A 27,215-nucleotide genomic window follows, 5' to 3' on the forward strand; every position below is an offset into this window, starting at 1 on the left:
CCCATTCCTCACTGGAACCAAGGTGGCAAATGAGAAATGGACTTGAGATAGTTCCTCACAGTATTGATTTGCCATGTTCCAGGGAAGATCACAGGCCATTTTGCCATGGCATGTGTCAGACTGTGATAGAGCCTTGCTTATGCATAGATGTGCAAGATGACCAGAATGTCATGGTAAGGTTGTTCTCCTATAATCTGATGAGGAGGGGAGGATTTCAAAGTCAGCCTAGTTAAAAGGTGCCATCATGGGCTTCCCTGGTGGTTCAGATGGTAAAGAATCAGATGGCCTGAAATGTGGGAGACCTGGGTTCGATCCGTGGGTTGGGTAGATCCCCTAGAAGAAGGCATGGCAACCCACTCCAATCTTCTTGCCTGGAGAATCCCATGGACAGAAGAGCCAGTGGGCTACAGTCCATGGGGTTGTAAAGAGTTGAAAGTAACTGAGTGACTAAGCACATACACATCATTCTATAAGTGGTAAAAGTATAATCAGGTAAGAGTAGGGATCATTATTAATGGATGAGATTTCATCAGAAAATAGTACTGAAATTGGTGGTGGTAAATTGAAGAACTGTTACCATTCATCATGGAGCCATCTGAATAAGATATACACATAGATGGGTTATGGGGAAGAAGAAAATATCAACTTATGAAAAAGCTGATAGCCTATATATACCAAGTTTTCCCATTTTGACATCCAGTTCTTCCACAGATATCAGTAAGGCAGGTGAAGATATCTAAGCTGACAAAACCACCATATTTTTTCTTCTGAATTCTTACTGGAACAACATCATTTTTGCACTGCACACCCTTATTCACTATTTTCTATCTGAAACTCTTTTTTCATTGGGCTGCCATGACACTTCATTCTCTTGTTCTTCTTACAATTTTATTTTCTCTTTCTCTTCTGTGGGTGTCCTCCATGGACATCTCACACTCTTCTGGTCCTCATTTATGTTTTTAGGAGTAACTTTCAAGTCTATATCTTCAGTCCATACTGAGCTTCACATTCCTATATGTGAATGCAGAAACTGCCTACTGAGAAGCCCTTCTCACTTGTCCCATGGGTACCTCATGCTTAGAATGTCACAAAAGAATATCTCAGGTCACTTTCCTTTCCCAAATCCTCTTTTTTAAAAAAATTTTTAGATGAAGAAGAAATAATTTTACCCATTCACCAAAGCTGCTGCTGCTGCTGCTAAGTCGCTTCAGTCATGTCGACTCTGTGCAACATCATAGATGGCAGCCCACCAGGCTCCCCCGTCCCTGGGATTCTTCAGACAAGAATACTGGAGTGGGTTTCCATTTCCTCCTCCAATGCATGAAAGTGAAAAGTGAAAGTGAAGTCGCTCAGTCATGTCCGACTTTTAGTGACCCCACGGACTGCAGCCCACCAGGCTCCTCCGTCCATGGGATTTTCCAGGCAAGAGTCCTGGAGTTCACCAAAGCTAAAATCATGCAAATAATTCTTGATATTGCTGTTTTCCTAACCTCTCATATCCAGTCAATCACCAAGTCTGCTGAATATTTATTAAATTCATCTGACCCAACTCATGTCTTCATTGGTCTATTGCCACATCCTCCAGATTGATTTCTCCCTCCATCCTGTCCCTCTCACATCTGTGCTTCTCCATGGCTGCCAGTCAATATAAAAACGTAAATACATAAATATGACCAAATCACTTAGTTGCTTAAAACTCTTGAAAAAGACTATCTTTTAGGTTACCTTTTAGTTTGAATTTTTCCCCCTGATCTGGCTGTTGTCCACCCCTCCCACCTTATCTCCTGTTGCCTCTTGCTTTGCTTTTCAACTCCAGCCATCCAGGCACTTCTAGGCAGTTGCTTTGTAACTGCTCACACATATCGTCTTCTTCCCAGTTGTTAGGTTCTAGACACATCTATCACTGTACTTATCACATTATCCTATCAAATTAATTGTGAATGTTTGTTCCCATTACTAGTCTATGAGCATCTTGGTCATCTTTGCATCCACAAAATAAAGCTCATTTTTTTCTGATTAAGGATACAACTTGGGCCACCACATTGGTAGTGTTCAAAAAAATGTTTGTTTAATAATAAGCTTATATTCTTTTCATTAATGGCTGCTAAGTATACCAGAAACTTCCCTGATGGGCTAGGGCTAGTCAAGAAAACTAGGTCTCCTAATCTTAGGTGGGCTCTGGGATTTTTATTAGACTGTGATTAATACCTGGAAAGAGCCCTAAAAACACTCTATTGGAATAATCTCAACTTCAGCCAATTTTTCTTCACTCAGAGATGATTGCTGTGAGTCTTGGTCTGGAAAGGACATGGCTTGATTTAATATAGTTTACCCTTGAGGCAGAACAGCAAAGAAAGGATTCTGTTAATTTAATTATAGTTTCAGGGTCTTTCTCCCTGATCATCTAAAGGGAAGTTTGGCCCAGAGAAGCACACTTGAAGGTCCATTTATGGTTAGAAACTACTCTTCCTACTTACCTCTCTGACTACTGGAGGCATAGACAGATTTGCTTTTTTCAGACACTTTGGTTCTTTACTCATAACTGTTAGCTGAATTATACAGCAAGAAAATAAAAACATTGTTCCAGAAATTTTGCTTAACTTTCTCTGGAGCAAATTTTATATACTCTTCTTAAGAATAATTTGTATTTATATATTCACTCTATTAAGTATCATTTTCAAGCATTTTTTGTATTAGTAAAATCACTACTAGTCTTATCTGAATTGGCTAGCTAATTTTTCTGGTCAAGGTATACAACTTGGGCCAGCATAGAATACCTGCTTTTGGAATTATAGAAAAGGTTTGGACACAACTAAATGGAAAAAAGAGGGCTCACATCCTTTCCTCTCTTTCAGGACATGGACTACCCAAACAGATGTTCTGTGTGGTCACTCCTCACTAATTATTCAAAAATGAAAGATAAAAGAGAAAAAAATTTCTGATAATATATTACTCATTTAAAAAGCAAGAAATCTAAATGTTAAACAGAGAGCTACAGCAGAAACACAATTTAAGCAAATTGGGAATATACTGGAAAGGGCTCTGCAAGACATTCTGTAAATGTTAAATAACTAAAAAACATTAAAATAAGTCTTGCATTGCAAGTCTGAGGTCTGTGCAGAGTAAGCTTCTCAGCAGAAGAAATGGGAAGTGAAGATTAAGGCCCCTGTGAAATAATCTAGATTAGAACATGTGGAGGTTAGAGATCTTCAACTTGCAGCTCCAGAAGAAACATTCATATTATTTACTCCTGTCTTTGGCCCCCAAAAGACAAAGGCTTAAGGTTCCCTCCCCATCTAGCACCTAGATGCTAGATTCTAGTCAGAGGACCTTTGTAAATTTTGTATCTGAAGTACTTAGACTCATTACATATACCACAAAATCTTAACTGAAAATATTTTGGTCAAGACATTTTAATTTTTTGTGGAAATTGAGAGGGTCTAAAAGACAAAAATACAAAACTATAATAAGTGGATTAAAAGACGATTTAAAGTATTTTGATATAGTTGCAGACATCTAACAAGTTGTCTCAAATTAATTTAATCAACTTAATGTTTCTCCTTTACCTGCTTCCAAAGAATCAGTTTGGCTTTTATATCTAGACTGCTGAAGTATGTGTCACATATCATTTAGTGCACTGTTGTGATATGTAGTTTATGACAACATACCTTTTCCCCTAATACTTGAGATTTGTTTATTGAGAAGGCAAAATTAAGAGGTTGAAGTTTTATGTAATAACATTATACTAACAAAAATGGGGCAAGAGATTAACATTTTTAATAAGAGGCAAAAGAACATAAAAGGTAGTTTATTTGAAAAGTTGTAGAGAGACTTCCCCAGGAATACAGCGGCTCAGGCTCCATGCTCTCAATCCAGGGGCCAGGGTTCCATCCCTGGTCAGGGAACTAGATCCCACAGGTGGAAAGTTATCTCAGGTGATTAGATTAAATAAATTCTTTAATGTAACATAAATAGGAGAATGTGTACAAGCTAATTCTGTGATGTAATTCGCAATATCCTCTTTTTCTAGGGTCTTTTTTTCCCATTTTCTCTGGCACTTGTCTTTCCACCACATGCACGTCTTTTATTTTTTACTGCATCCTGGTCTTTAGGATTTGTTTTGATTGATATTACATTCATTATGCAAACAATATCTCACTTTAAGCTTGCTTGCACTATGATGCATAGGCTGGTTGCTTGTCATAGAAACACAGCCAGGATACACTGTTTGGGTGTTTCAGCCAAATTTCTTCATTTCCTATATTCTCAGTTGGTACTGCTCAGGAACACTCATGGTGACTCTCAGCCTCCTTTGTTATTAACTTTCTGATAAGACATGGTCAGTTAACAATGAATAGATCTTCCCCTTCCAAAGTACTGTTCATTTTGTGACACTGATACCAATCTTTGTACTAGTTTTAAAAGCTCATATTGTGGAATCACCTTAACTTGGTATTACAACAATACATCATGATCTCAGACAAATTACTTAACCTCTTTAAGCCTTATTCATTAATTTATTCAACATTTATTCAATTATGTGTCATAAGCTCTGGGGATAGGAAGTGAATGTGATAGCCATGAGTTTCTCATCTATAAAATGTTGCTAATGATACAGCTGTTTTGAGGATAAAATATAAGTAAAATACTTAGCACTGGGCTCAATAAACGTTCATTGTTATTATTAGCATATTATTTTGATCAAATTACTTTCAACATCTCTCCGTGACTGTAACCTCTAATGATTCACAATGCATCCATTCCATTTCTGAATATAAAGCTACTCCATAAATTACTGATGCCTGGAAATGATCTTTTATAGAAATATTGATGCAGCCTTCTGAGAACACGGGAATGGAGGCACTTCAAAATAAACCTTTCACGCCTGGTTAAGCCAAGAAAAAAACTGTAAATCACACGACGATCTGGATTATGAAAGGAAGGTGCTATATCTGTCTCACCTGAGTGTAGACTTCTAGATAATCTACATTTCTTTCCAAAATCGCCCATATAATCGCCCATATACTTTTAAGTTTGTATTATTAAAAAAAAAATAAACCACAGCCTATAGCCAGGTCATCTTAAGTTTTACTTCTTGTGTTATCACTAGCCTGAAAAGATCAAAAATATTTTTACTGTGGTTTCAGCTCTTTGTGTGTTTGAGGGGCGGGGTGGGGTGGGGAGATGTCAACTCCTGTTGGTTGAGAAAAGTGGCAGTTCGGCATTTCATGCAGTTGAACTAGACAAAATGGGTTACTGCAGAGACTGGCAAAACCTACTGCCGTTATTGAAATAGTTATACAAGTAAAATTGAAATGGTTATACAAGTAAAATGAGTTTCTCCTTTACTCAGTGGAGCTATTTAAGAATGACAAAGATAAAACATCTACAATGGTGGCAGACTGCTTGCGTCCAAACATTCTAGGATGAATTATTTGTCGTTTAAATCGAGCCTCATTAGGCAAGCTTTGTACTAAGGATTGCACGGGAGCCTGTGTAACATTTCTGAAGAACGGGAGTTTTGAAGAATCGTTTTCCACACTTTGTCACTCATTTTCAAGCCCAGGGTTACCCTTCAGTTTTTACACAAGAATATCTTTAAACAAAAGGACATTCTCTAAAATGGGCACTGGGCGCTCTGAGCTTCGGTGGAGTTGGCCGAAAACCCCATACCGAGCCCTTCAAAAGGCACGTGGGGCCGAACCTCCCTCAGAATCGCCGCGGCCGGCGCTCGCGGGCTCCAGGCTGGGCGCCTGATTTCCCCGGCCGGTGCAGCACCGGGGCCGGTCCCACAGCACCGGCCCTCCTGCCTCGTCATCGCTGCGTCTCTGGCCAGCCGGGCCCGGTCCCCGTCCGCGGCATTCCACGCCTCCGTCTCCGCGGGCGTGCGCGGGGCTCGGGAATCACCTCGGGAGCCCACTCAGCAGCGGGAGGGCGGGAGCGAGGAAAGCCCGGGCTCCCGCTTTAACCCCCGCGCTCAGCGGCGTCCCCCTCCCCTCGGCGGCGGGGCCACAGGTACCTCCTCAGCCGCCTCAGCAGTTGGCGCTCAACTGGTGGGCAGGGCGTCCCGCCACCGCCGCCGCGTCCGCTCAGAGGCCCTTCAGAGCCGCGCTCCCGCCGCCCCGGCACCTGACTGACAGACTGACTGACCGACCGACCCAAGGCCGCCGCCGCCGCCACAGCCGCCGCGCACGCGCTCCTCGTCCGCCTCCGTCCCGGGGCGGCCCGCAGGGCGGGAACGCGACGCTGCAAGCCGCCCGCACCTGCCTGACTGACAGGCAGACCCCGGGATCGGGCCTTGTGCGGGCGCGCACGCGCACGCGCCTCGCGCTCCTGCCGTCGGCCCCGGGGGCGGGACCGCGCGGCAGCGAGCGGGCGGGGGGCTCGTGGAGCGCGCGCCCCGCACCCGAGGGCTGCGGAGAGATATTTTGGGTGGCAGGAGGCCCCTCGTCATTTCCGCCGGGTAGCTGGTCGTGCCCGGGGCTTCACTCCCGCGCACGAGGCGAACGGGCAAGTTGGCTTCGGGAGTGCGGCGGCAGCTCCTTGCCTTAGCGGCGCGACCCTCGGCAGTGCAAGCCATGAACTGAAGCCCCGGAGGGACCGAGACCCGAGCGGAGTGGCCGAGCCACGGCTGCAGCCGCCACCTCAGCGGGGAGCGAGCAGAGCCGGCGCGGAGCCGCGACCCCGGCGCCTTTCCCTGCCCGTCGCCTCTCCCACCGCTGCTGCCCGCCGTTTGCTGCGAGACATTGCAGCCGCGAGACTCGATACACAAAAGTCGCTTTCTCCGCGCCGCCCGTCCAGCGAGGCAGCGACCAGCGAGGGACCCCACCTGAGGGCGGCTCAGGCTGCTGAGTTCGTTTTGTGTCTGAGCTCCGAGCTCCGCGCCCCGCGCGGAACCGACCCCGTGCCCATGGCTCTGATCATGGAACCGGTGAGCAAATGGTCTCCGAGTCAAGTCGTGGACTGGATGAAAGGTAATGCCCGCTGTGCGGACGGCGAGGCGGCCCTGGGGCGTGGGGTCCCGGCGCGCGGGAGGGAAGGGTCGCCCGCCGCGGCCGAGCCCGCCATTGGGGCTGATCTTGGGGCGCCGAGGGCGGCGGGGGACCGCCGGGACTGTTTGGGGCTCGGGATCCCGGTCTCCTATTGTCTCCAGCCAGTGGCTTCCGAGCTGGAGAGGGGCGCGGAGAGCGTGGGGGTGGCCGGCGCAACCCGATGAGAAGCTGGAAGCCGGGCGGCGGAATCCCTGTCTTTCTCTCTCCTGGCTACCCTCGGTACCCTCAGGCCGGGAGGATGTAGCGACCCTGGTTTTCCCTCTCCGGGAGGAGGCCCCAGGGACTGTCGCCCTTTCCTCCGGCCCCTTTGTTCCTGGGAATCCTGACACCCCCTTGGCGGCAGCCCCTGCCAACTGCTTTTTCTTGCGCCAACTCTCCCGGCAACTTTTAAGCCCACATAATGGGGTCAGGACTCGGCCGCAGGGCTTTGGATCCGGGGAGCTCACCCTCTTCCCCAGGTTGGGCTGAGGATGCTCGAGGGATGCGCTACTTTGGAGGAGAGGAAAACATGCTTCCCCCGGGACAGCATCTGCGCTGGTGTCTGTGGCTCCCTCCTGTGCATCCCCCGTCCACCCTCACCCCGCATCCTCTGCCTTCTCTTCTGGCCGCTGGAGGCTTTGCATCTTAAGGCTTTTTACTGGGGGCTCGACCCAGGTGTAAGATGATGCACGTTCAAGTGCCCCCTCATTTCTTCCATCTTGAAGACGCTCCCCTTTTTGCCCCCGGCAATTTCTAATAACCATACTTAATTTATTCGCCCTCCTAATCTCAAACGTGGGCTTTTTCTCTAGTCTCTGGTCTTTCCTGCCTCACTATCTCCCTCTGTTGTCTGAGTTAAGGGGCCTATAGAGGACCCACTCCTCACGACCACTGCACCCCCTCCCAGCCTCAAGATTCCTAAGATTTGGGGAATGCTGACGGGGGATGGATGGGATGGAAAAAAAGGATTCCTCGCTACACTTGGGAGATGTTAGAGCTTTGCCCGTGGTTATTCTTAGGCACAAGCTCTGGGTAGATTAGTCAGGGACCAAGGCTTATCATTGAAAATGCCCGTTCCGAAGATGGGGGAGCCCCTTCTTAGGGCTTGCTTAGCACTCAGATTTTCCAAGCTTCAGGTACTTTAGAACGAAAGGTAGGATGATTGGAAGGGATAGAGAACGACAGGGGGAAACTCAATTTTTCTTTTCTTTTTCCCGGAGCGTTTTCAGCCTCTTGTTCTTGTGGATTTTCCTTTATCCATTTGCTTTCCTTTTATGCCCTTACTTGCTCCTTTATTCTTCATTTACTTCGTTTTTCTCTTCTGATGTGTGGAAAGTGCTTTGTAACTGCAAAGCACAGTACATATGAGTGATTGACTGAAATCGAATGTATTATTTATCGACTGCCCCCCTGTGTTCGGTGAATTGTGCTAAGGTGCCATGGGTGCCATGACTAAGACAAAGTCCTGCAGTGGCTCTTTTTTTTTTTTTCCCCTGCAGCTTCTTCTCTTTTCATATTTGCTATTGAAATTCCACTCTCCTAGATTCCCATCAATTTTAACCCCCTTTGGAGTGTCAGATGCAGACAAACATCTGTCTTCTCTGTTTCTCAGTCATGGAAGAAAAAGCCAGAGTACATGCAAGAAGCAAGAATGCTTCATTAAAATCCATCCTTTGAATTTGCCTATAAGATTACTTTAGTTTCAGTCTTGTTACTGAAGTACTCAAAGAAAAGCTGTCTTGGCTCCATGGGAGTCGAATTACCTTCAGAGACTACCTCTCACAAATTCCCATGATGCTTGTAGTGAGTGCTGCATACTCCATCTTCTTCACCTCCCACCTTCCCAGTACCTTTCTGCAGTTTCCCCTCTCTCTACACTTTAGGTCCACTGAAGCATACAGAACATATGATGTACATATTCTGACACACATCATTAGTTTCTCAGTACACTAGTCCTTTAAAAATCTCTCCAGCCTAAAATGCAGCTTCTTTGAGGTTGAACTAACATCAATTGCTGTGATTTTAAGTGATTGTTATATTTAAGTTGAATAATTTATTTTCCTACCTGTTGGTGACACATTTTAGCACTATTTGAAAAAACAGAATTCATGTATCTTTGTATCCATTAAAGCAGAAGAGAATCACTGATGTATCTGTATATTTCAAGTCCCAAACTGCTTACTGCTGAAATTCCCATAATCTTCATATAAATTTGATTGCAAATACTATTGGAAAATAAGGTTTAAAAAAGTAGTTGGATGAAAGAAACATTTCCTCAAATTAATTAAGGTTAACTTACACTGTTACCTTAATTAATCCCTCCCACTCTTTTTCCCAAATAAACTTTATAAAATACACTTTAAAAATACTTTTCACCCTTTCTTCAGATGCACTAATGTTTAAAACTCAATTAATTCAGGCTGTAGCTTTGGAATGGCTAAGCCTCATTTAGTGTTGTATGTAGTGTTATATAGGCAGTACCAAAGCATGAATAGGACTTTCGAACAATGTAACATTGTGGGAGTTCTTTAAAAACATGCTCCTAATGTGACAGTTTCATCATCCTTAACATTTAAAGCATATATATATCATATGGTTTCACCTGGTCACAATTGTAGATAGGTATAACTCTCTTTAGTAAGGTATATGCTTTATGTTCTTTCTAGGCTATTTTTTTTCTTCACTAAACAGGAAATGAACCACTAAGCATATAAAAATAACATGGCCATGTATTTAATGCTTCCAGACAATTTATAGAAGTGCTATAGAAACTCAGTCAGCAGAGCGGGAAATGAAGGGAAAAACTCCTGGCTGACAAGATTATTAAGCTTTGGTAGAATATATTCAAGTTTAATTATGAAGGACCATATATACTTTGCAATTCAGTTTATTTCTTTTTATTAAAATGTATTTCAGTACACCTAAGTATTAATGTATGTTAATTGAGCGCTATGAGGAAATTCTTGCATGTTTTTTGCTCACTCCCAGCTCCACTGTTTGTAAAATCCAACACTCATTGCATTTTCTGCTGACAATAAAAATTTGGTATGAGTGTCAGTGTTAGTGCCAGTAAATATATGAACTCCTCATGAGTCAGTAAAATAAGCATTTATGTCCCATGTTATCCTGATAGTACTTCACACAATCTGGAAATGTCTCATAGCCTTCAAAATTAATTTTAAAAATGAATTTTATAAAAATATCTTTCGAGAAAATCAAATACTCAGTGTTTGAAACTAACCTTTTTCAGTTGGAAATTGCATTCAGTCCTCTTGTAGTTTTGACAAAATTTTAAAACCTAATCCTTTTTACAGTAAATAAAAACAAAGCAGTTATTGGAAAAAGGTACAAAAGTAGGTCAGCACAGTAACTGTTTCTAATTTTTGCTCAGTCTATTACTCTAAAGTACATTATTTCTCAGCTCCTGTCTGTTCACTTGCAGTGCCTGGAAATGTTTCATAATCTGCAGTTGCTTGAGTCTACTTTTTTTGCCCTCTGAGAGATAACAAAAACCCCTGAACAAGTTAGGACCCCTATTACTAGTTTTATTACTCATTTTCCTTATCCATGTCACACCCAATGATTCCAGTTTTTTTTAATCACACCTTTTCTGACTTTTGAAATTCTTTCATAATATCAGTATGACTAAGATAAAGTTATTTTCCTGGACCAGCTCCCTTTATGACATTTTTCCAGTGATCTTTAATCCTTTTCTGGATCAAATAAAATGGATTATTGTTTTCAGAGTCAACCAACAGGCCCCACTTTGCTGATCTTCTCTTATGGTCTCTGTGACTTAGTTTCATCCACTCTTGTGTTATTGTGATTCCTAAAATAGTCTATATTTTTAAGATAGCCTCTTAAACCATCCCACAATTAACTGCTCTGGTCTTTCCTGTTTACTATAAACCGTTTTCTTTAAGAAGCATTCACTGACTTCTAATTTCTGTCCTGATGACTCAGCCTTCTTGAGGATAGAAAATGAAATACATTATTTTAGGTTTTAAAAAACAGATAAAGCCAACGTTTTGCATACAGCTCTACAAAAGAGGAAAATGCAGTGATGAAATAAGCTCTATTTAGTATAAAAGTGTAAATGCTCTAAGGGAAAATGTGTCTGGTAACAGAAAGCAGTTTCGACAGGTACAATGCTCTTTAGTAATTTCTTTTCCCTCTCATAGGACCAGACCTGAAGTTGAAATTTGTCTTAATCAGGAAAATGTCAAAATTTTGATTTAATTTGTCTTGAGAGAGAGATCAGAAATAATTTTCTGGCAGGAATTTGAAAAGTATACACCATAAGGGGAAAAAAATATGTTAAATGACCAAATTGGTGCTATCACCTCTATTTGAAAAATTAATTTCTTTCCCCAATTGCAATGTGACTAAATAGTAACCAACAGTTACCTGCTTTGGATTTGGCATTTTTGGAACAGAAATTCTTGTCGTTTTATACAAAGAGGAACTTTACCTTTTTGATATGTAGAGTTGAGTTCACAAGAAACATTTTATTTATAGTGTCATTAACATTTGCTCCTTAAGGTAACTCTCGTAATATAGTGCACAGTAGGAAAAATAGTATATTTATGTAGATATATTCTAGTCCTTACATATTATTTACTTAGTTTTCAGCATGGAAGTTTCTTTAATGGATGGATTTAAATAATTCCCTGCTTTGAAGAAATTAGTCTCTGTAAGGGATGGCAGTGACATTGACAAACCTTTGCCAAGACAGATAGGTCCCAATTAGTACATTTGGTAAATTTTAAGAGTTTGAATATGTATCACAAGCACGAGTGGAAAGAGAAGATGATGATTTTAGTAAGTCAGGAAAGAATCCATGAGGTAGCTGGCATTTTAGCAACTGTTGAAGCAGTTTATTTAATTAAGGTATATTCTAAGAGGGATGTATTCTAAATGTAGAAGCACAGCAAGAGACTGTAGAGTTGAGATAGGGTGATTATCAGAGGGGTTGCGTCTAGGTTTGTCTGGTTGAAGGAGAAAGGTGGGCAGCAAAGGGAAAGTGAGGGAGGAGCATGAGTAGGAGGCACAGAAGTACAAGAACAATCCTGCATTTCACAAAGACAATAAAACTCTCATCGTGTCCTGAGTTTAAATAAATACCACATTATAAAACTTTGGCTGCCAAAAATAAGCCCACAAAGAATGTGTATTGAATTGGTACAGCTGTTTCAAATCTGTTTCTCAGGAATAATTTGGAAATAATGTTAAAATGAGTTATTTTGAAGATTAATTACATCATTAACATTATGTTGTTGGATATTTAGAAATTTACTGATCCAAATTCTTACATGAAGAATGAAGATGGGCTTTTAAATGTTGACATTGTTTTTAAAACAAGGATAAATTATCATTTTCATTTATAGCAGAGTGACTTCTGATTAGGACTACTTCTAGCTTTCTCTGTGACTTTCCTCACATTTAAGGTTTATTGTGAAAGCTGAAGTATTAACTTCTACAAAGAGTCCTAGAAGGATGGATCATCTATACTGATTTAAAGGTGGGGGCGAGGGAGGGTAAGTAAATTGGGGAAAAAAATGGAATCAAAAACTTTATGTTTTATGTTTGTCATAGTTTAGTGTCTGGCTGAAGAACAGCCAGTGTAGTCTTAGCATTCAGTGAGTGAATTCAGTTTTCATACATAGCATAGGCCTGTGCTCCCCGAAATGGTACGTTTCTATGGTTGTGGAAGCCAAATGATCAAAAGAAGCCAAAGAGTTGATTTTTGCTAACTATTTTAGAACATTATTTTTACATTAAAACGAACAGATATTATATTCATGCTATAGAAAGCAAAATTGGCAGGATTTTAAAGATGAGACCAGAGGCTCAACAGGAATCTTAACGGGAACCTTAAGCTTGCAGCAGGCTGTTTAAAGCTGCATTTCCCAGACCTCCCAGGGTTATGAGTGTACTCCATTTAGCAATTATGGATACATCAGTGGAAAAGTTTGAGACGTGGTGGTTGGGTTTAGAAAAGGTAAAATTTATGTACTCTGCTTCTTCTTTTTCTCCTATTTCAAGGGTCAAATAAATTTTCAGTCAAGGTCATGATAATTATAGCATCTTTGTTGGATTCATAAAACTGTAGTCAGGATGAACTTCTTAAGAATGATTCTCTTCTGATCCTACCCTTTCACCTCTCATGCACCCCCCTCAATTTAAAAAAGTTAATGATTTCTCACTGTTTTGAGGGAAAAGTCCTTAAAATGACCTATAAGACCCTTGAAAGTTTGACTCTTGCCTATGCGGTAAACCTCATTGCTAGCACCAGCTCCACTGGCCTTCTTTCAGTCCTGTTTACCCCGCCCTTGAGCCTTTGCACTATTTCTTCACCCAGTTAAGTCCTGCTCATCTTTCAGATCTCAGGCCTCCCATCCTCCACCTTAGAAAAGCCTTCCTGAATCCCCAGTTCACACCACATCCTCAGTTACGTGCTATCTTATTGCCTTGTATATCTTCTTTGTTCCATTTGCCATTTTTACGTTGATTTGTGTGGTTCTTTGATGAGGGCAGGGAACCCATCTTAAAAAGCGTTACAATGCGTAAGAAAATATCTGGTGAAAAGTAGGCACTCAGGAAATATCTGCTGAGTAAAGGAATAAATAAATTTATTCACAGATTACTGGTCTGTGGGCAAATCTGCTTTCCTAAATGGCAATTCACGTAAAGGCTCTTATTAATACAACGCTCTAATGGATACTTCAGAGACAAATTGTTTACTGTGTGCCAGAATACAGTGGAAATAGAGTTGCTTTGTCTATTTTTCATAGTTGTGTTGCTGTCTAGTCAATTCAGTGTTCTAAATCATGGTTTAGATTTATTTTGTTAAGAATTAATAATTTCAATGAATCTGTAACACTTCTGTGCTTATGCTCTAAATATTATTTGCTGATAATCATTTAATAGGCCAACACAGTAGGCAAACTTCTGCTTAAAAAATGAAAACATACCCCTTTTCTTAAGCATTTTTCTTCTTTCATACAAATTTTCTAATTGTTTCTTCATTTTGGTGTTTCTTAAGGAACTCTCTATATATTTTGGAATGTTAATAGAATGAAATTGAAAAAAAAATGCCTTAAATTTGCCCTCTTAAAAATTTTTTTAAAAGTTCATATAAGAAATTAAACTTTATTTTTCTGTTGTGAGAAGAAAATGCCCTCTATTTGTTAATTTGGAGGATAAAATTTAAAAAGCCCTTTAGCTTAATGAGAACCATTATATTCTCTATTATATTTAATATTGAATTTACATTTTTATTAATAGGAATAAAATTAAGATATTTATAGTTGCATCTTAAGTTTAGCCTTTCTCTATATTTTTTCATCTCTCACTTCGATTTTGAAAAATGAATTTTAATTTTTTAAGCCAAATATAAATTTATTTGGACTAATTTTTTTGAAGAGTACTCATTAAGAATCTATGTAGGAAGTTACTGTAAAGCATAACTTGTTGAATACAGGTGCCTTGTGGACTTTTTGTTAATTACATGCTACTGGATAATCACTAGTAGGCAAGTTACAGAGATTTTTCTAATGAAATGTGTCCCTCCGCCCAGATTTAGAATTGTTAAAGCATAAGTCAGAATAAGTGAAATTTTTAAGACTTTAACATAACTTTGCCTGTTAACTCTTAATAAAACAACACCTTCAGGCTTAAATGTCCTAGTTAGTACTGCAAACCAAGGATTGCAATTGTGCCCTGATTTGAATTACAAATAACCATTAAACATGCTAGAATTTTTTTTAACTTGAAAGATGTATTTAATTTCTTGTTCAATTTCAATTTAAATTACAATCATTAATTCTAATAGAAGTTTTCATTATCTTAATCTTACTCTTGCTGTCTCAGGAAAGAAAGGGTTGTGGGTATTTGCATAAATTCATTGAATTTTAAATTTTACTAAAGTACAATAACTGCTGTTTTAGTTTTCTGCATTTATCTATTGAATAATTTGTCACAACATAAAATTGTTTTAAAAACCAAGATTTATTAAATAAACCAAAACTCACAATGGCATTAATGTATCCTAGTTTGCCACAGTAAAAACACTGTTACATAACTAATATCAAATGTAGCATACTTGTCTGTTTTATATTTATTTAAAGTTAATGTTCTTGGAAATTAGTCTTACTAGGTAGGTTGGATCATCTTCTAATAAGATGATAAAGAAGAGGAAACAACATTGTTACTTGCTTTTAAAGCGTTAGCCAGTATCCTTTTGTGTGTTTGAACTATTTATTTTGTTTTAGCTATATCTGCTATTTTTAAAATGGGCTGGGAACATGGTTTCTGAAGTAATATCTACAAAAAATCAATAGAAGGCAGACTTAGATCCTGAATTTTACTTTTTTCCAACTTGTTTACCAAAAATTACCAAAGAGTCTGTTTTTTAGCAAGATGTTAGACATGTACTAAATTTATTAATTAAAAACCTTTTAAATACTGGTTTTAAATAATTATGCTGAATGAGTAATTTCAATGTTAGGTGAATTATTGTTATAATTTTGGTATCTTTTGTGTGTGTATGCGGGAGTTTATTTCATATACATTTTCCCCTAACCATATTATTTTCAAAATGCTTGATAGTTCTGGGGACTTGTGGGTTTTTCCCCACTTGACTGAGCAGAAAATTCATATTTTAATTTTGTATAATTCACTTATATTTTGACTGCAAACGAGCTACTAAGCTATTAAAATATATAAAACAAGAGAAAGTATTACAGAATTACTGGTGCTCAAAATAGACACTATAGTCCAGTTTCTAGTTTTCCTCCTGCTTTCTAGAGCCTATATGGAAAAACCAAGTTCAGTTTGGTGGAAGCAACACATGGGTGGCAAGGCTAGATGCTTCTTCCCCATTTCCCTCTGTATTGGTGATATTGTGAGTTTTGCGACAGTCTCTGTTGGCACTAGCTTTGCATTAAATTAATGGCAGCTTTCCTTATCTAGAAGGCTGCTCCCTTCTAGCTGTCTGACCAGAGGCTTTCATTGGGATGTTGAATTGTCACAAGCAGAGAGAAACTCATTTCTATGGAATATTTAGAGCTAGATAATTTGTCTTTCTCCTTGGTTGCTCCTTGCAAGAAACTTCTTCCAAGCTTGCTCCTTGGAAGCTTGCTTCTTCTCCAGGCTTGCTCCTTGGAAGAAAAGCTATGACCAATTTAGACAGCATATTAAAAAGCAGAGACATTACTTTGCCAACAAAGGTCCATCTAGTCAAAGCTATGGTTTTTCCAGTTGTCATGTATGGATGTGAGAGTTGGACTATAAAGAAAGCTGAGCACTGAAGAATTGATGCTTTTGAACTGTGGTGTTGGAGAAGACTCTTGAGTCCCTTGGACAGCAAGGAGATCCAGCCAGTCAATCCTAAAGGAAATCAGTCCTGAATATTATTAGAAGGACTGATGTTGAAACTGAAACTCCAATACTTTGGTCAACTGATGCGAAGAACTGACTCTTTTCGTTGGAAATGACCCTGATGCTGGGAAGGATTGAAGGCAGGAGGAGAAGGGGACGACAGAGGAGGAGAAGGTTGGATGGCATCACTGAATTGATGAGACATGAGTTTGAGCAAGCTCCGGGAGTTGGTGATGGACAGGGAAGCCTGGCATGCTGCAGTCCATGGGGTCGTAAAGAGTCGGACACAACTGAGTGACTGAACTGAACTGAAGTTGTCTTTCTAGTCTGTCCCTGGATATAATGTTTTAAGTCTATTTATGGTAAAAACTTGTTAACTCAGATTCCATTTATTTGGTGTTTGTGATTAATTTGAGTAGGTTCCCACTGAACTTTACTTTGGACCTGTGAAGAAAGGGCTTGCTGATCAATCTAATAATGTAATCAAGATTGGAAAGAAATTGTTTGACCTTGGAGGATGCGGTGTTTTCAAGTATCATACTTTGCCAGGAGCTGTTTCTATACTGAAAACATTCAAGCTAGAAATGAGTTATATTTTTAGTTAGAATTTATGCATGATTGGTTGGAATCATGGTTTTTTACTTTTTTGGTACATTTTTGCAAACATCCTATAGTACAGCTTGGTTCTTCCCCTCATTGGCACAATAGCTAGGACATGGAAGCAACCTAGATGTCCATCGGCAGACGAATGGATAAGAAAGCTGTGGTACATATACACAATGGAATATTACTCAGCTATTAAAAAGAATGCATTTGAATCAGTTCTAATGAGGTAGATGAAACTGGAGCCTATTATACAGAGTGAAGTAAGTCAGAAAGAAAAACACCAATACAGTATATTAGCACATATATATGGAATTTAGAAAGATGGTAATGATGACCCTATGTGTGAGATAGCAAAAGAGACACAGATGTAAAGAACAGACTTTTGGACTCTGTGGGAGAAGGCAAGGGTGGGATGATTTGAGAGAATAGCATTGAAACATGTATATTACCATATGTGAAAACAGATCACCAGTCCAGGTTCGATGCATGAGACAGGGTGCTCAGGGCTGGTGCACTGGGATGACCCTGAGGGATGGGATGGGGAGGGAGGTGGGAGGGGGTTCAGGATGGGGAACACATGTACACCCATGGCTGATTCATGTCAACGTATGGCAAAAACCACTACAATATTGTAAAGTAATTAGCCTCCAATTAAAATTAATTAATTTAAAAAAAAGATGTGCAGCTGTAATTAGGTTGAACATTAACTCTTTCTTTTTTCTGCCTACTGGTTTGGACTTATACTTTCGAAAATGAAGAACAGAGTTCAAGTTTATACATAATTATCTTTAGGCTTAACTTTTTTAAAGTTGCCTAAATTTTCTACCTTTTAAAAATCGGCACAACTTAGTATATATAATAAAGAGTACTTTGAAATCAGATGCCTGGCTTAGTTATATTGAGGCTCCATTACTTCCCAGTTATGTGACCTTAGTGAGGGAGAGTTTAAGTAACTTGCCAGATTTTCTCATTTTTGTAAAATAGGGGTGAAAATATTATGCACCTCATAGGGTTGTGGTATGCTTAAAACAATGCCTAGTAACATCTAGGCATTGTAAGAGAAGAGCATCGAAACATGTATATCTGGGGTGAAACAGATCGCCAGCCCAGGTTGGATGCATGAGACAAGTGCTCGGGCCTGATGCACTGGGAAGACCCAGAGGGATGGGGTGGAGAGGGAGGTGGGAGGGGGGACCGGGATGGGGAATACATGTAAATCCATGGCTAATTCATTTCAATGTATGACAAAAACCACTGCAATGTTGTAAAGTAATTAGCCTCCAACTAATAAAAATAAATGGAAAAAAAAAAAAAACAATGCCTAGTATATAGCGAGTGCGTGATAAATGTCAGTTGTTTTTTTTTTTAATTAAGGGGGAAGTTTAATTCTATTGGTAATCTTCAGAGACAGAACTGTTAATAGATAATATTTATTAACTGTGTACTATATACCATGTTCTGTGCTAGGTGCTTTTCCTGCATCGTCTTATGCTTATCCTAACCCTGAAAGGTTGGAATTATCCCTGTTTTACAGATGAAGAAAATTTTTTTTAGAAACATTGAGTCACTTTGCCCTATATATCCAAATGTTTATCCAGCAAGTGTTCAATAAATATTTTGAAGAATGAATAAATATTAAGTGCAAGAAGCAGAGTTTGAATGAATTTCTAACTGGTTCTGAAACATAATATGTTTACCTTGCCTTTCTACCAGAGGTAGATGTGACATGAGAGGAATCCTTGCAAAGAGGTGGGTGTCCTCTCCATCAGACCTACTTTCTTTAGTGTGTGATAAGGTGGGCTGTGGTTATTGAGTTCTCTTGACCTCTGTAGGAGTGTGTGTGTGTCGTTTGTTTGGTGGTGGTAGTTTCTACTCAAGACTTTAGCCAGTGACAAAAATGCCACATATATGACTATAGTATTGGTGACATTTTTTTTTTTTTTGGCTGCACTGTGTAGCATGTGGGACCTTAGTTGTCTGACCAGGCATTGAACCTGTGCCCTCTGCAGTGGAAGTGCAGAGTCTTAACTACTGGACCACCAGAGAAGTCCCTCATCTTTCTTATTTTTAAGTGTACTCCAGGAGTTTGATGTTCTCCTCTTCTAGTGTGGTGGTGGTGGTGGTTTAGTCACTAAGTCATGTCCAACTCTTGTGACCCCATGGACTGTAGCCTGCCCCTCTGTCCATGGGATTTTCCAGGCAAGAATACTGGAGTGGATTGCCATTTCCTTCTCCAGGGGATCTTCCTGACCCAGGAATCGAACCCAGGTCTCCTGCATTGCAGGCAGATTCTTTACTGACTGAGCTATGAGGGAAGCGACCTAGGCTAAAGATCTGCTTTAGGATACTACAATAACAGCCCTGGAGAAGGAAATGGGAACCCACTCCAGTATTCTTGCCTAGAGAATTCCATGGACAGAGGAGCCTGGCAGGCTGCAGTCCATAAGGTCACAAAGAGTCAGACATGACTGAGCAACTAACACTTTCAACACTTGAACAACCCAGTGTTGAGATGTTTTATTCTGAAAGAATTGCTTATGAAAGTGCATGGTACCTCATGAAAAAGGATGCTCAACATCACTAAGCATCAGGGAAATGCAAATCAAAACCTCAATGAGGTATCACCTTATACCTTTCAAAATGGCTGTCATCAAAAATACCACAAATAGTAAATATTAGTGAGAATGTGGAGAAAGGGGAATCCTAGGTCACTCTTGGTAGGAATGTAAATTGACACAGCACTGTGTAAAACAATACAGAGATTCTTCAGAAAATTAAATTGATAGAACTATTATATGACCCAGCAATTTTTCTCTTGGATATATATCTGAAACAAATGAAAATACTAATTAGAAAGATACGTGTACCCCAGCATTCATTATAGCATTATTCACAGTAGCCAAGATATGGAAGCAACTAAGTGTCCATCAACAGGTGAATGGATAAAGAAGATGTGGTATCCACACACATATACACACACAGTGGAATATTACTCAGCCATAACAAGGAATGAAATTTTGCCGTTTGCAACAGTATGAATGGATCTGGAGGGTATCGTGCTTAATAAAGTAAGACAGAGTAAGACTCACTTTAAAGTGCATGTTTTCACTTATGTATGGAATTTAAAAAATAAAATGGATGAATATAACAAAAGCAGGAACAAACTCAGACACATAGAACAAGCTAGTGGGTTACCAGTGGGGAGAAGAGTCAGAGGAAGGACTGATAGGGGAAAGGGATGTATGAGATAAAATAAGCTACGAGGATGTAATATATGACACAGAGAATATAGCCATTGTTTTATAATTCCTCTAAATGGAGTATAATCTGTAAAAATACTGAATCACTATGTTGTACACCTGAAATTAATATAGTATTGTAAATCAACTATATTTTAATAAATAATAGTAATAATAAACTTTACTTATACTAGGGCTTCCCTGATGGCTCAGCTGGTAAAGAATCCACCTGCAATGCGGGAGACCTGGGTTCAATCTCTGGGTTGGGAAGATACCCTGGAGAAGGGAAAGGCCATCTACTCCAGTATTCTGGCCTGGAGAATTCCATGGACTTTATAGTCCATGGGATCGCAAAGACTAGGACACAAATGAGTGACTTTAACTTATACTTTCAGTGAGTGTGGATAAACATCTGGAGTATTTTTTAAATATATTTAATATGCTGTTATAAATTAAAGGAAAAAACCACCCCCCCAGAAGTAATGGTGCCTATAATAGATGTTCCTAAGGAGTGTTACATTTTACTACAAATACAGACATACCTTGGAGATAATGTGGGTTTGGTTCTAGACAATAGGAATACAGCAAATATTGCAATAAATTGAGTCATATGAATTTTTTGGTTTCTTGTGTTCAGTTGTGTCTGACTCTTTGCAACCCCTGGACTGTATGTAGCCCGCCAGGCTCCTCTGTCCATGGAATTCTCCAGGCAAGAATACTGGAGTGGGTTGTTGCCATTTCCTCCTCCAGGGGATCTTCCCAACCCAGGGATCAAGCCCTGGTCTCCTGCATTGCAGGCAGATTCTTTATTGTCTGAGCCACGAGGCATAGTGAACCACACAAAAAAACTTACATGCTGGAGAAAATTTAATCATTATGTGTCAAAAAAATCTATGATGAAATCATTGTTAAGTACAGAGTGGTGAAGTTGAGCTAAAGATGTTTGATCAATTGAATACTTGTATTATACAATAGTACTGATAGGTACCATTACCTCAGATATGCAGATGACACCACCCTTATGGGAGAAAGTGAAGAAGAACTAAAGAGCCTCTTGATGAAAGTGGAGAGTGAAAAGGTTGGTTTAAAATGCAACATTCAGAAAACTAAGATCATGGCATCTGGTCCCATCACTTCATGGCAAATAGATGGGGAAACAATGGAAACAGTGACAGACTTTATTTGGGGGGGGGGGGCTCCAAAATCACTACAGATGGTGATTGCAGCCATGAAATTAAAAGACGCTTGCTCCTTGGAAGAAAAGTTATGACCAACCTAGACAGCATACTAAAAAGCAGAGACAATACTTTACCAGCAAAGGTCCGTCTAGTCAATACTGTGGTTTTTCCAGTGGTCATATATGGATGTGAGAGTTAGACTATAAAGAAAGCTGAGCGCAGAAGAATTGATGCTTTTGAACTGTGGTATTGGAGAAGACTCTTGAGAGTCCCTTGGACTGCAAGGAGATCAACCAGTCCATCCTAAAGGAAATCAGTCCTGACTATTTATTGGAAGGACTGATGCTGAAGCTGAAATTCCAATGCTTTGGCCACCTGATGTGAAGAACTGACCTCTTGGAAAAGACTCTGTCTGATGCTGGGAAAGATTGAAGGTGAGAGGAGGGGATGATAGAGGATGAGATGGTTGGATGGCATCACCGACTCAATGGACATGAGTTTGAGTAAACTCCGGGAGTTGGTGATGGACAGGGAGGCCTGGTGTGCTCGCGGTTCATGGGGTCGCAAAGAGTCGGACACAACTGAGCAACTGAACTGAGTGATAGCTACAGTTGCTCCCACATTATGTTTTTAAATGATACATGACATTTTGCATGTGTGTGTAAAATATATGTTCTAGCGTGTATTTTTGAAACTTTTAACTTTATTCAGTGTAGAAGCACAAACATTTTCTATTTCTCCTTGTTTTCCTTTTAATAGAATTGAGGTGAGTTTGCTTTAGGCTGAAAATTTTTAAATAAGTGAAAACAACTTAAATTGTCCTTTGTGGAGAGAATAATTTGAAGTCTCTCACTTTTTATGAAAGCTACAATAGTCAGGACAATAGACATTTAAAAATTAACGTCAACTGTGAACTGTGGTAATTGTCAACTATTTTGAAGTTGGCTTAATGTCCATTTGATTCTGTAAAGCATTTTTTCTCTCCTAATGTGCTCATTATCTTTGAAAATCCATACAAATTAAAATTAATTTTGTTTGGGTACGTTTTTGAAAATTTCATCACTTTCTTTGAAAAAGTTGACATTTGTGTTGATAAGTGGTAAGAGATAGACTTTTAAATACGGAAACACAATGATTCTCCATCTCCATTAACTTTAAGATATGTCTAATGTTTAAACAACATGGTTTCTAATTTTGAGGTATCTTTTTTCAAATGAGGCTGTTTTGTCAGCTTGTTTTTAATATTGTGATCATCTCACACAGAAATAATAAATACAGCAAAATAATACCTAGGGATCTACTAACATTTTTCTTTTTACTGATTTCCCAGTAATAAGATCACAAAAAATTAAGGCTGCTATGTGTCTATAAAATAAGGGCTTAAATATATATACATGACACATACACCTCCAACACTATTATTGTACCAAAATCCATTTCTTAATATTAAGTATCTAGTTCAAATATCTAGTTTCATAAATGTCATAAACATTTTTACAGTTTTTTCCCCCTTAAATCAGGATCCAAATAAAGCTCAAACATTGTAGTCGAATATGTTATTTTTTTCTACATCAATCCTTTTGGATTCAGTAATCCCTTTACATGGCAGGCATTATTTAATGTCTCTTGAAGTAAAATTCAAAACCTACGTCTCCCACTATTAAAAATTCACTGTAATGCCTTTAGGATAATTTAAAAATAATTTTTTAAGATAAAATAAGATAGGCTTTTATATATAGGTGCTCATAATGGCTCTATTAGAAAAAAACAATGTGTGCCTATTTATAATAAGAATGCCTGGATTGTGAAGAACTGACCTCCTGGAAAAGACCCTGATGCTGGGAAAGCAGTAAACTTACTGATGCTAAGCAAGCAGTAAGTTCGGAAGTCATTCCATAAGTACAAGAAAATGGAAGAGCAGGTGAATTGATAAACACTGGCATAAAAATAAGTATTAGAAGAAATATCAGGGTAGACTTACTTGATATGTCACTCTAATACTTTCTGTTAAACATTTGTTGAAAGGAACCTCAGCTTTTTGGAGAAATGGTAGTAGATTCTAGAGCTGAGGAGGGAAAATTTAAGATGAGTGTGGAACATCTTTTGCCAGAAGGTAAGGAAGTGCCTAAAAAACACAATGATAAGAGCATGTCAAAGACTTGGAAGCCCTTCTGAAAGAGCTCTCAGTGGCTGAAGCTGGAACAATTTTAGCAATGAAAGTAGTTTTCAATTTTAATGTATAGTGTAAGTATTGAGGAGTCTATACTGATGTAAATAAAAGTCTGGATGAACAAAGAAATGAGGGAGGAGAGAAAAAATCTCCCATACAGATAATTTCAAATAATTTATGTAGAAACATCCCTCTCATGGAAGTGACACATAACTCTGCACTTTTTGATCCTGAACTCACTTGGTGACCTGCTTCTGAAGACTAAAGTGTGGGAAGGGGAAGTATAATTTCCGTGGATGAACCGAGTGTAACACTCTGTTTGCCACCTGATCACTGTTGCATCATCAGTAATAAGTGATGTTCATCGCAAGTACCTTGATATGATGTGGTGAGAATGGCACTTGACCAATGCGGTCTTCTTCCCCAAAACCCATAATTCCAGTCTCAGTTCTGTTCAGTTGCTCAGTCATGTCTAACTCTTTGTGACCCGATGGATGGCAGCATGCCAGACCTCCCTGTCCATCACCAACTCCAGCAGCTTACTCAAACTCATGTCCATGAAGTCAGTGATGCCATCCAACCATTTCATCCTTTCACGTCCCCTTCTCCTGCCTTCCATCTTTCCTAGCATCAGGGTCTTTTCCAATGAGTCAGTTCTTTGCATCAGGTGGCCAAAGTATTGGTATTTCAGCTTCAGCATCAGTCTTTCCAATGAATATTCAGGACTGATTTCCTTTAGAATTGACTGGTTGGATCTCCTTGCAGTCCAAGGGACTCTCAAGAGTCTTCTCCAACACCACAGTTCAAAAGCATCAATTCTTCAGTGCTCAGCTTTCTTTATGGTCCAACTCTCACATCCATACATGACCACTGGAGAAACCATAGCTTTGACTAGACCTTTGTTGGTAAAGTAATGTCTCTGCTTTTTAATATACTATCTAGGTTGGTCATAACTTTCCTTCCAAGGAGTAAGCGTGTTTTACTTGGCTGCAGTCACCATCTGCAGTGATTTTGGAGCCCAAGAAAACTGTTTCCATTGTTTCCCCATCTATTTGCCATGAAGTGATGGGACCGGATACCATGATCTTAGTTTTTGGAATGTTGAGTTTTAAGCCAACTTTTCACTCTCAACTTTCACTTTTATCAAGAGGCTCTTTAGTTCTTCACTTTTTGCCATAAGGTTGGTATCATCTGCATATCTGAAGTTGTTGATATTTCTTCCAGCAATCTTGATTCCAGTTTGTGATTCATCCAGCCTGGCATTTCACATGATGTACTCTGCATATAAGTTAAATAAGCAGGGTGACAATATACAGCCTTGTTGTACTCCTTTCCCAATTTTGAACCAGTCTGTTGTTCCATGTCTGGTTCTAACTGTTTGCTTCTTGACCTGCATACAGATTTCTCAGGAGGCAGGTAAGGTGGTCTGGTATTCCCATCTCTTGAAGAATTTTCCACAGTTTGTTGTGATCCACACAAAGGCTTTGGCATAGTCAATAAAGCAGAAGTAGATGTTTTTCTGGAACTCTCTTGCTTTTTCAGTGATCCAACAGATGTTGGCAATTTGATCTCTGGTTCCTCTGCCTTTTCTAAATCCAGCTTGAACATCTGGAAATTCACAGTTCACATACTGTTGAAGCCTGGCTTGGAGAATTTGAGCATTACTTTGCTAGCGTGTGAGATGAGTGCAATTGTGTGGTAGTTTGAACATTCTTTGGCATTGCCTTTCTTTGGGATTGGGATGAAAACTGACCTTTTCCAGTCCTGTGGCCACTGCTGAGTTTTCCAAATTTGCTGACATATTGAGTGCAGCACTTTCACAGCATCATCTGTTAGGATTTGAAATAGCTCAGCTCAAATTCCATCAGCTCCACAAGCTTTGGTCCTAGTGATGCATCCTAAGGCCCACTTGACTTTGAATTCTAGGATGTGTGACTCTAGGTGAGTGATCACACCATTGTGGTTATCTGGGTCATTAAGGTGTAACCAGGAGAAAAACATTGAACAAATCCAAATCTATGGACATTTTTACAAAATAACTGACCAATATTCTTTCAGAACTGTCAAAGTCATCAAAAACAAGGAAAATGTGAGAAACTCACACACCATAAGAGGCTAAGGAGACATAAGGATTATTTAGATCCTAGGACAGAAATAGCCTGATAGGAAAAAAGCATTTGAAATAAAAATGAATTGTGAAGTTTAGTTAATAGTGGTATAACAGTGCTGTTCCTTAGTTGTGAGAAATGTGTCACAGCAATGTGAGCTGTTAATAATAGAATATAAACTGAAGTGAAGTGAAAGTTGCTCAGTCATGTCCAACTCTTTGCAACTCCATGGACTGTACAGTCCATGGAATTCTCCAGGCCAGAATACTGGAGTGGGTAGCCTTTCCCTTCTCCAGGGGATCTTTCCAACCCAGGGATCGAACCCAGGTCTCCCACATTGCAGGTGGATTCTTTACCAGCTGAGCCACAAGGGAATTCCAAGAATACTGGAGTGGGTAACCTATTCCTTCTCCAGGAGATCCTCCTGACCCAGGAATCTCAGCAGGGTCTCCTGCTTTGCAGGCGGATTCTTTACAACCTGAGCTATCAGGGAAGCGCTTAAAGTGAAAATCGCTCAGTCATGTCTGACTCTTTGTGGCCCCATGGACTATACAGTCCATGGAATTCTTCAGGCCAGAATACTAGAGTGGGTAGCCTTTCCCTTCTCCAGGAGATCTTCCCAACCCAGGGACTGAACCCAGGTCTCCCGTATTGCAGGCGGATTCTTTGCCAACAGAATATGAGTGAGAGCTATGCAGAAACTCTGTACTATTTTTCCAACTTTTCTGTAGACCTAGAGTCCCTTGGACTGCAAGGAGATCCAACCATGTCCATCCTGAAGGAGATAAGTCCTGGGTGTTCATTGGAAGGACTGATGCTGAAGCTGAAACTCCAATACTTTGGCCACCTGATGTGAAGAGTTGACTCATTGGAAAAGACCCTGATGCTTGGAGGGATTGGGGGCAGGAGGAGAAGGGAACGACAGAGGATGAGATGGCTGGATGGCATCACTGACTCGATGGACATGAGTTTGAGTAAACTCCGGGAGTTGGTGATGGACAGGGAGGCCTGGCGTGCTGCGATTCATGGGGTCGCAAAGAGTCGGACACGACTGAGCGACTGAACTGAACTGAAAGTTATTCTATTTCAGTTTTTAAAAAATTAGAGTTATTTTGAAATTTGCTTATATCAAAATATAAGCAATATCTCATGTGACAAAGCTTTAGTTTACCATTTTGTGTTAATAATAAACTCAAATGTAAGGAAAAAAGTCACGTGGTTTACAGGCAGTTCTACAGTGTAGGACTGTTGTATTCATTGATCTAGCAATCATTCAGTAATCCAATCATTGTGGTAACCTCAAACTCCTCACAATACTCACAGTGCACCCAAGGGCCAATATTGGTCCTGGCCTGGCTACAAGAACCTCTGCCTTGTCTCTTTGCTCCAGTGTAAACCTCATGCTCTTCCATATGTGAAAAAATAATTTTTTGAATGAATGTTACACCTGGTTTCCCTTCAACTGAAATTAATGTTTTACTTGATTAGCTTTTGTTTTTAAT

At 39.9% G+C, this 27,215-nt stretch overlaps 1 protein-coding gene across 5 annotated transcripts in view; it reads left to right on the forward strand.

Moving 5' to 3' along the window:
- Positions 1–6,555: 6,555 nt before the first annotated feature.
- The window catches only part of CNKSR2 (connector enhancer of kinase suppressor of Ras 2), a 270,849-nt gene continuing 250,189 nt past the window's right edge, over positions 6,556–27,215 (forward strand). For all 5 annotated transcript variants that reach the window (XM_070462393.1, XM_070462394.1, XM_070462395.1 and 2 more), the window contains exon 1: positions 6,556–6,974. In XM_070462393.1, the coding sequence (XP_070318494.1) occupies positions 6,911–6,974 (64 nt within the window). In that variant the 5' untranslated portion in view covers positions 6,556–6,910. The remainder of the gene's footprint in view (positions 6,975–27,215) is intronic.

The sequence above is a fragment of the Odocoileus virginianus genome, unplaced genomic scaffold (assembly GCF_023699985.2).
Source record: "Odocoileus virginianus isolate 20LAN1187 ecotype Illinois unplaced genomic scaffold, Ovbor_1.2 Unplaced_Scaffold_4, whole genome shotgun sequence".
NCBI classification, from domain to species: domain Eukaryota; kingdom Metazoa; phylum Chordata; class Mammalia; order Artiodactyla; family Cervidae; genus Odocoileus; species Odocoileus virginianus.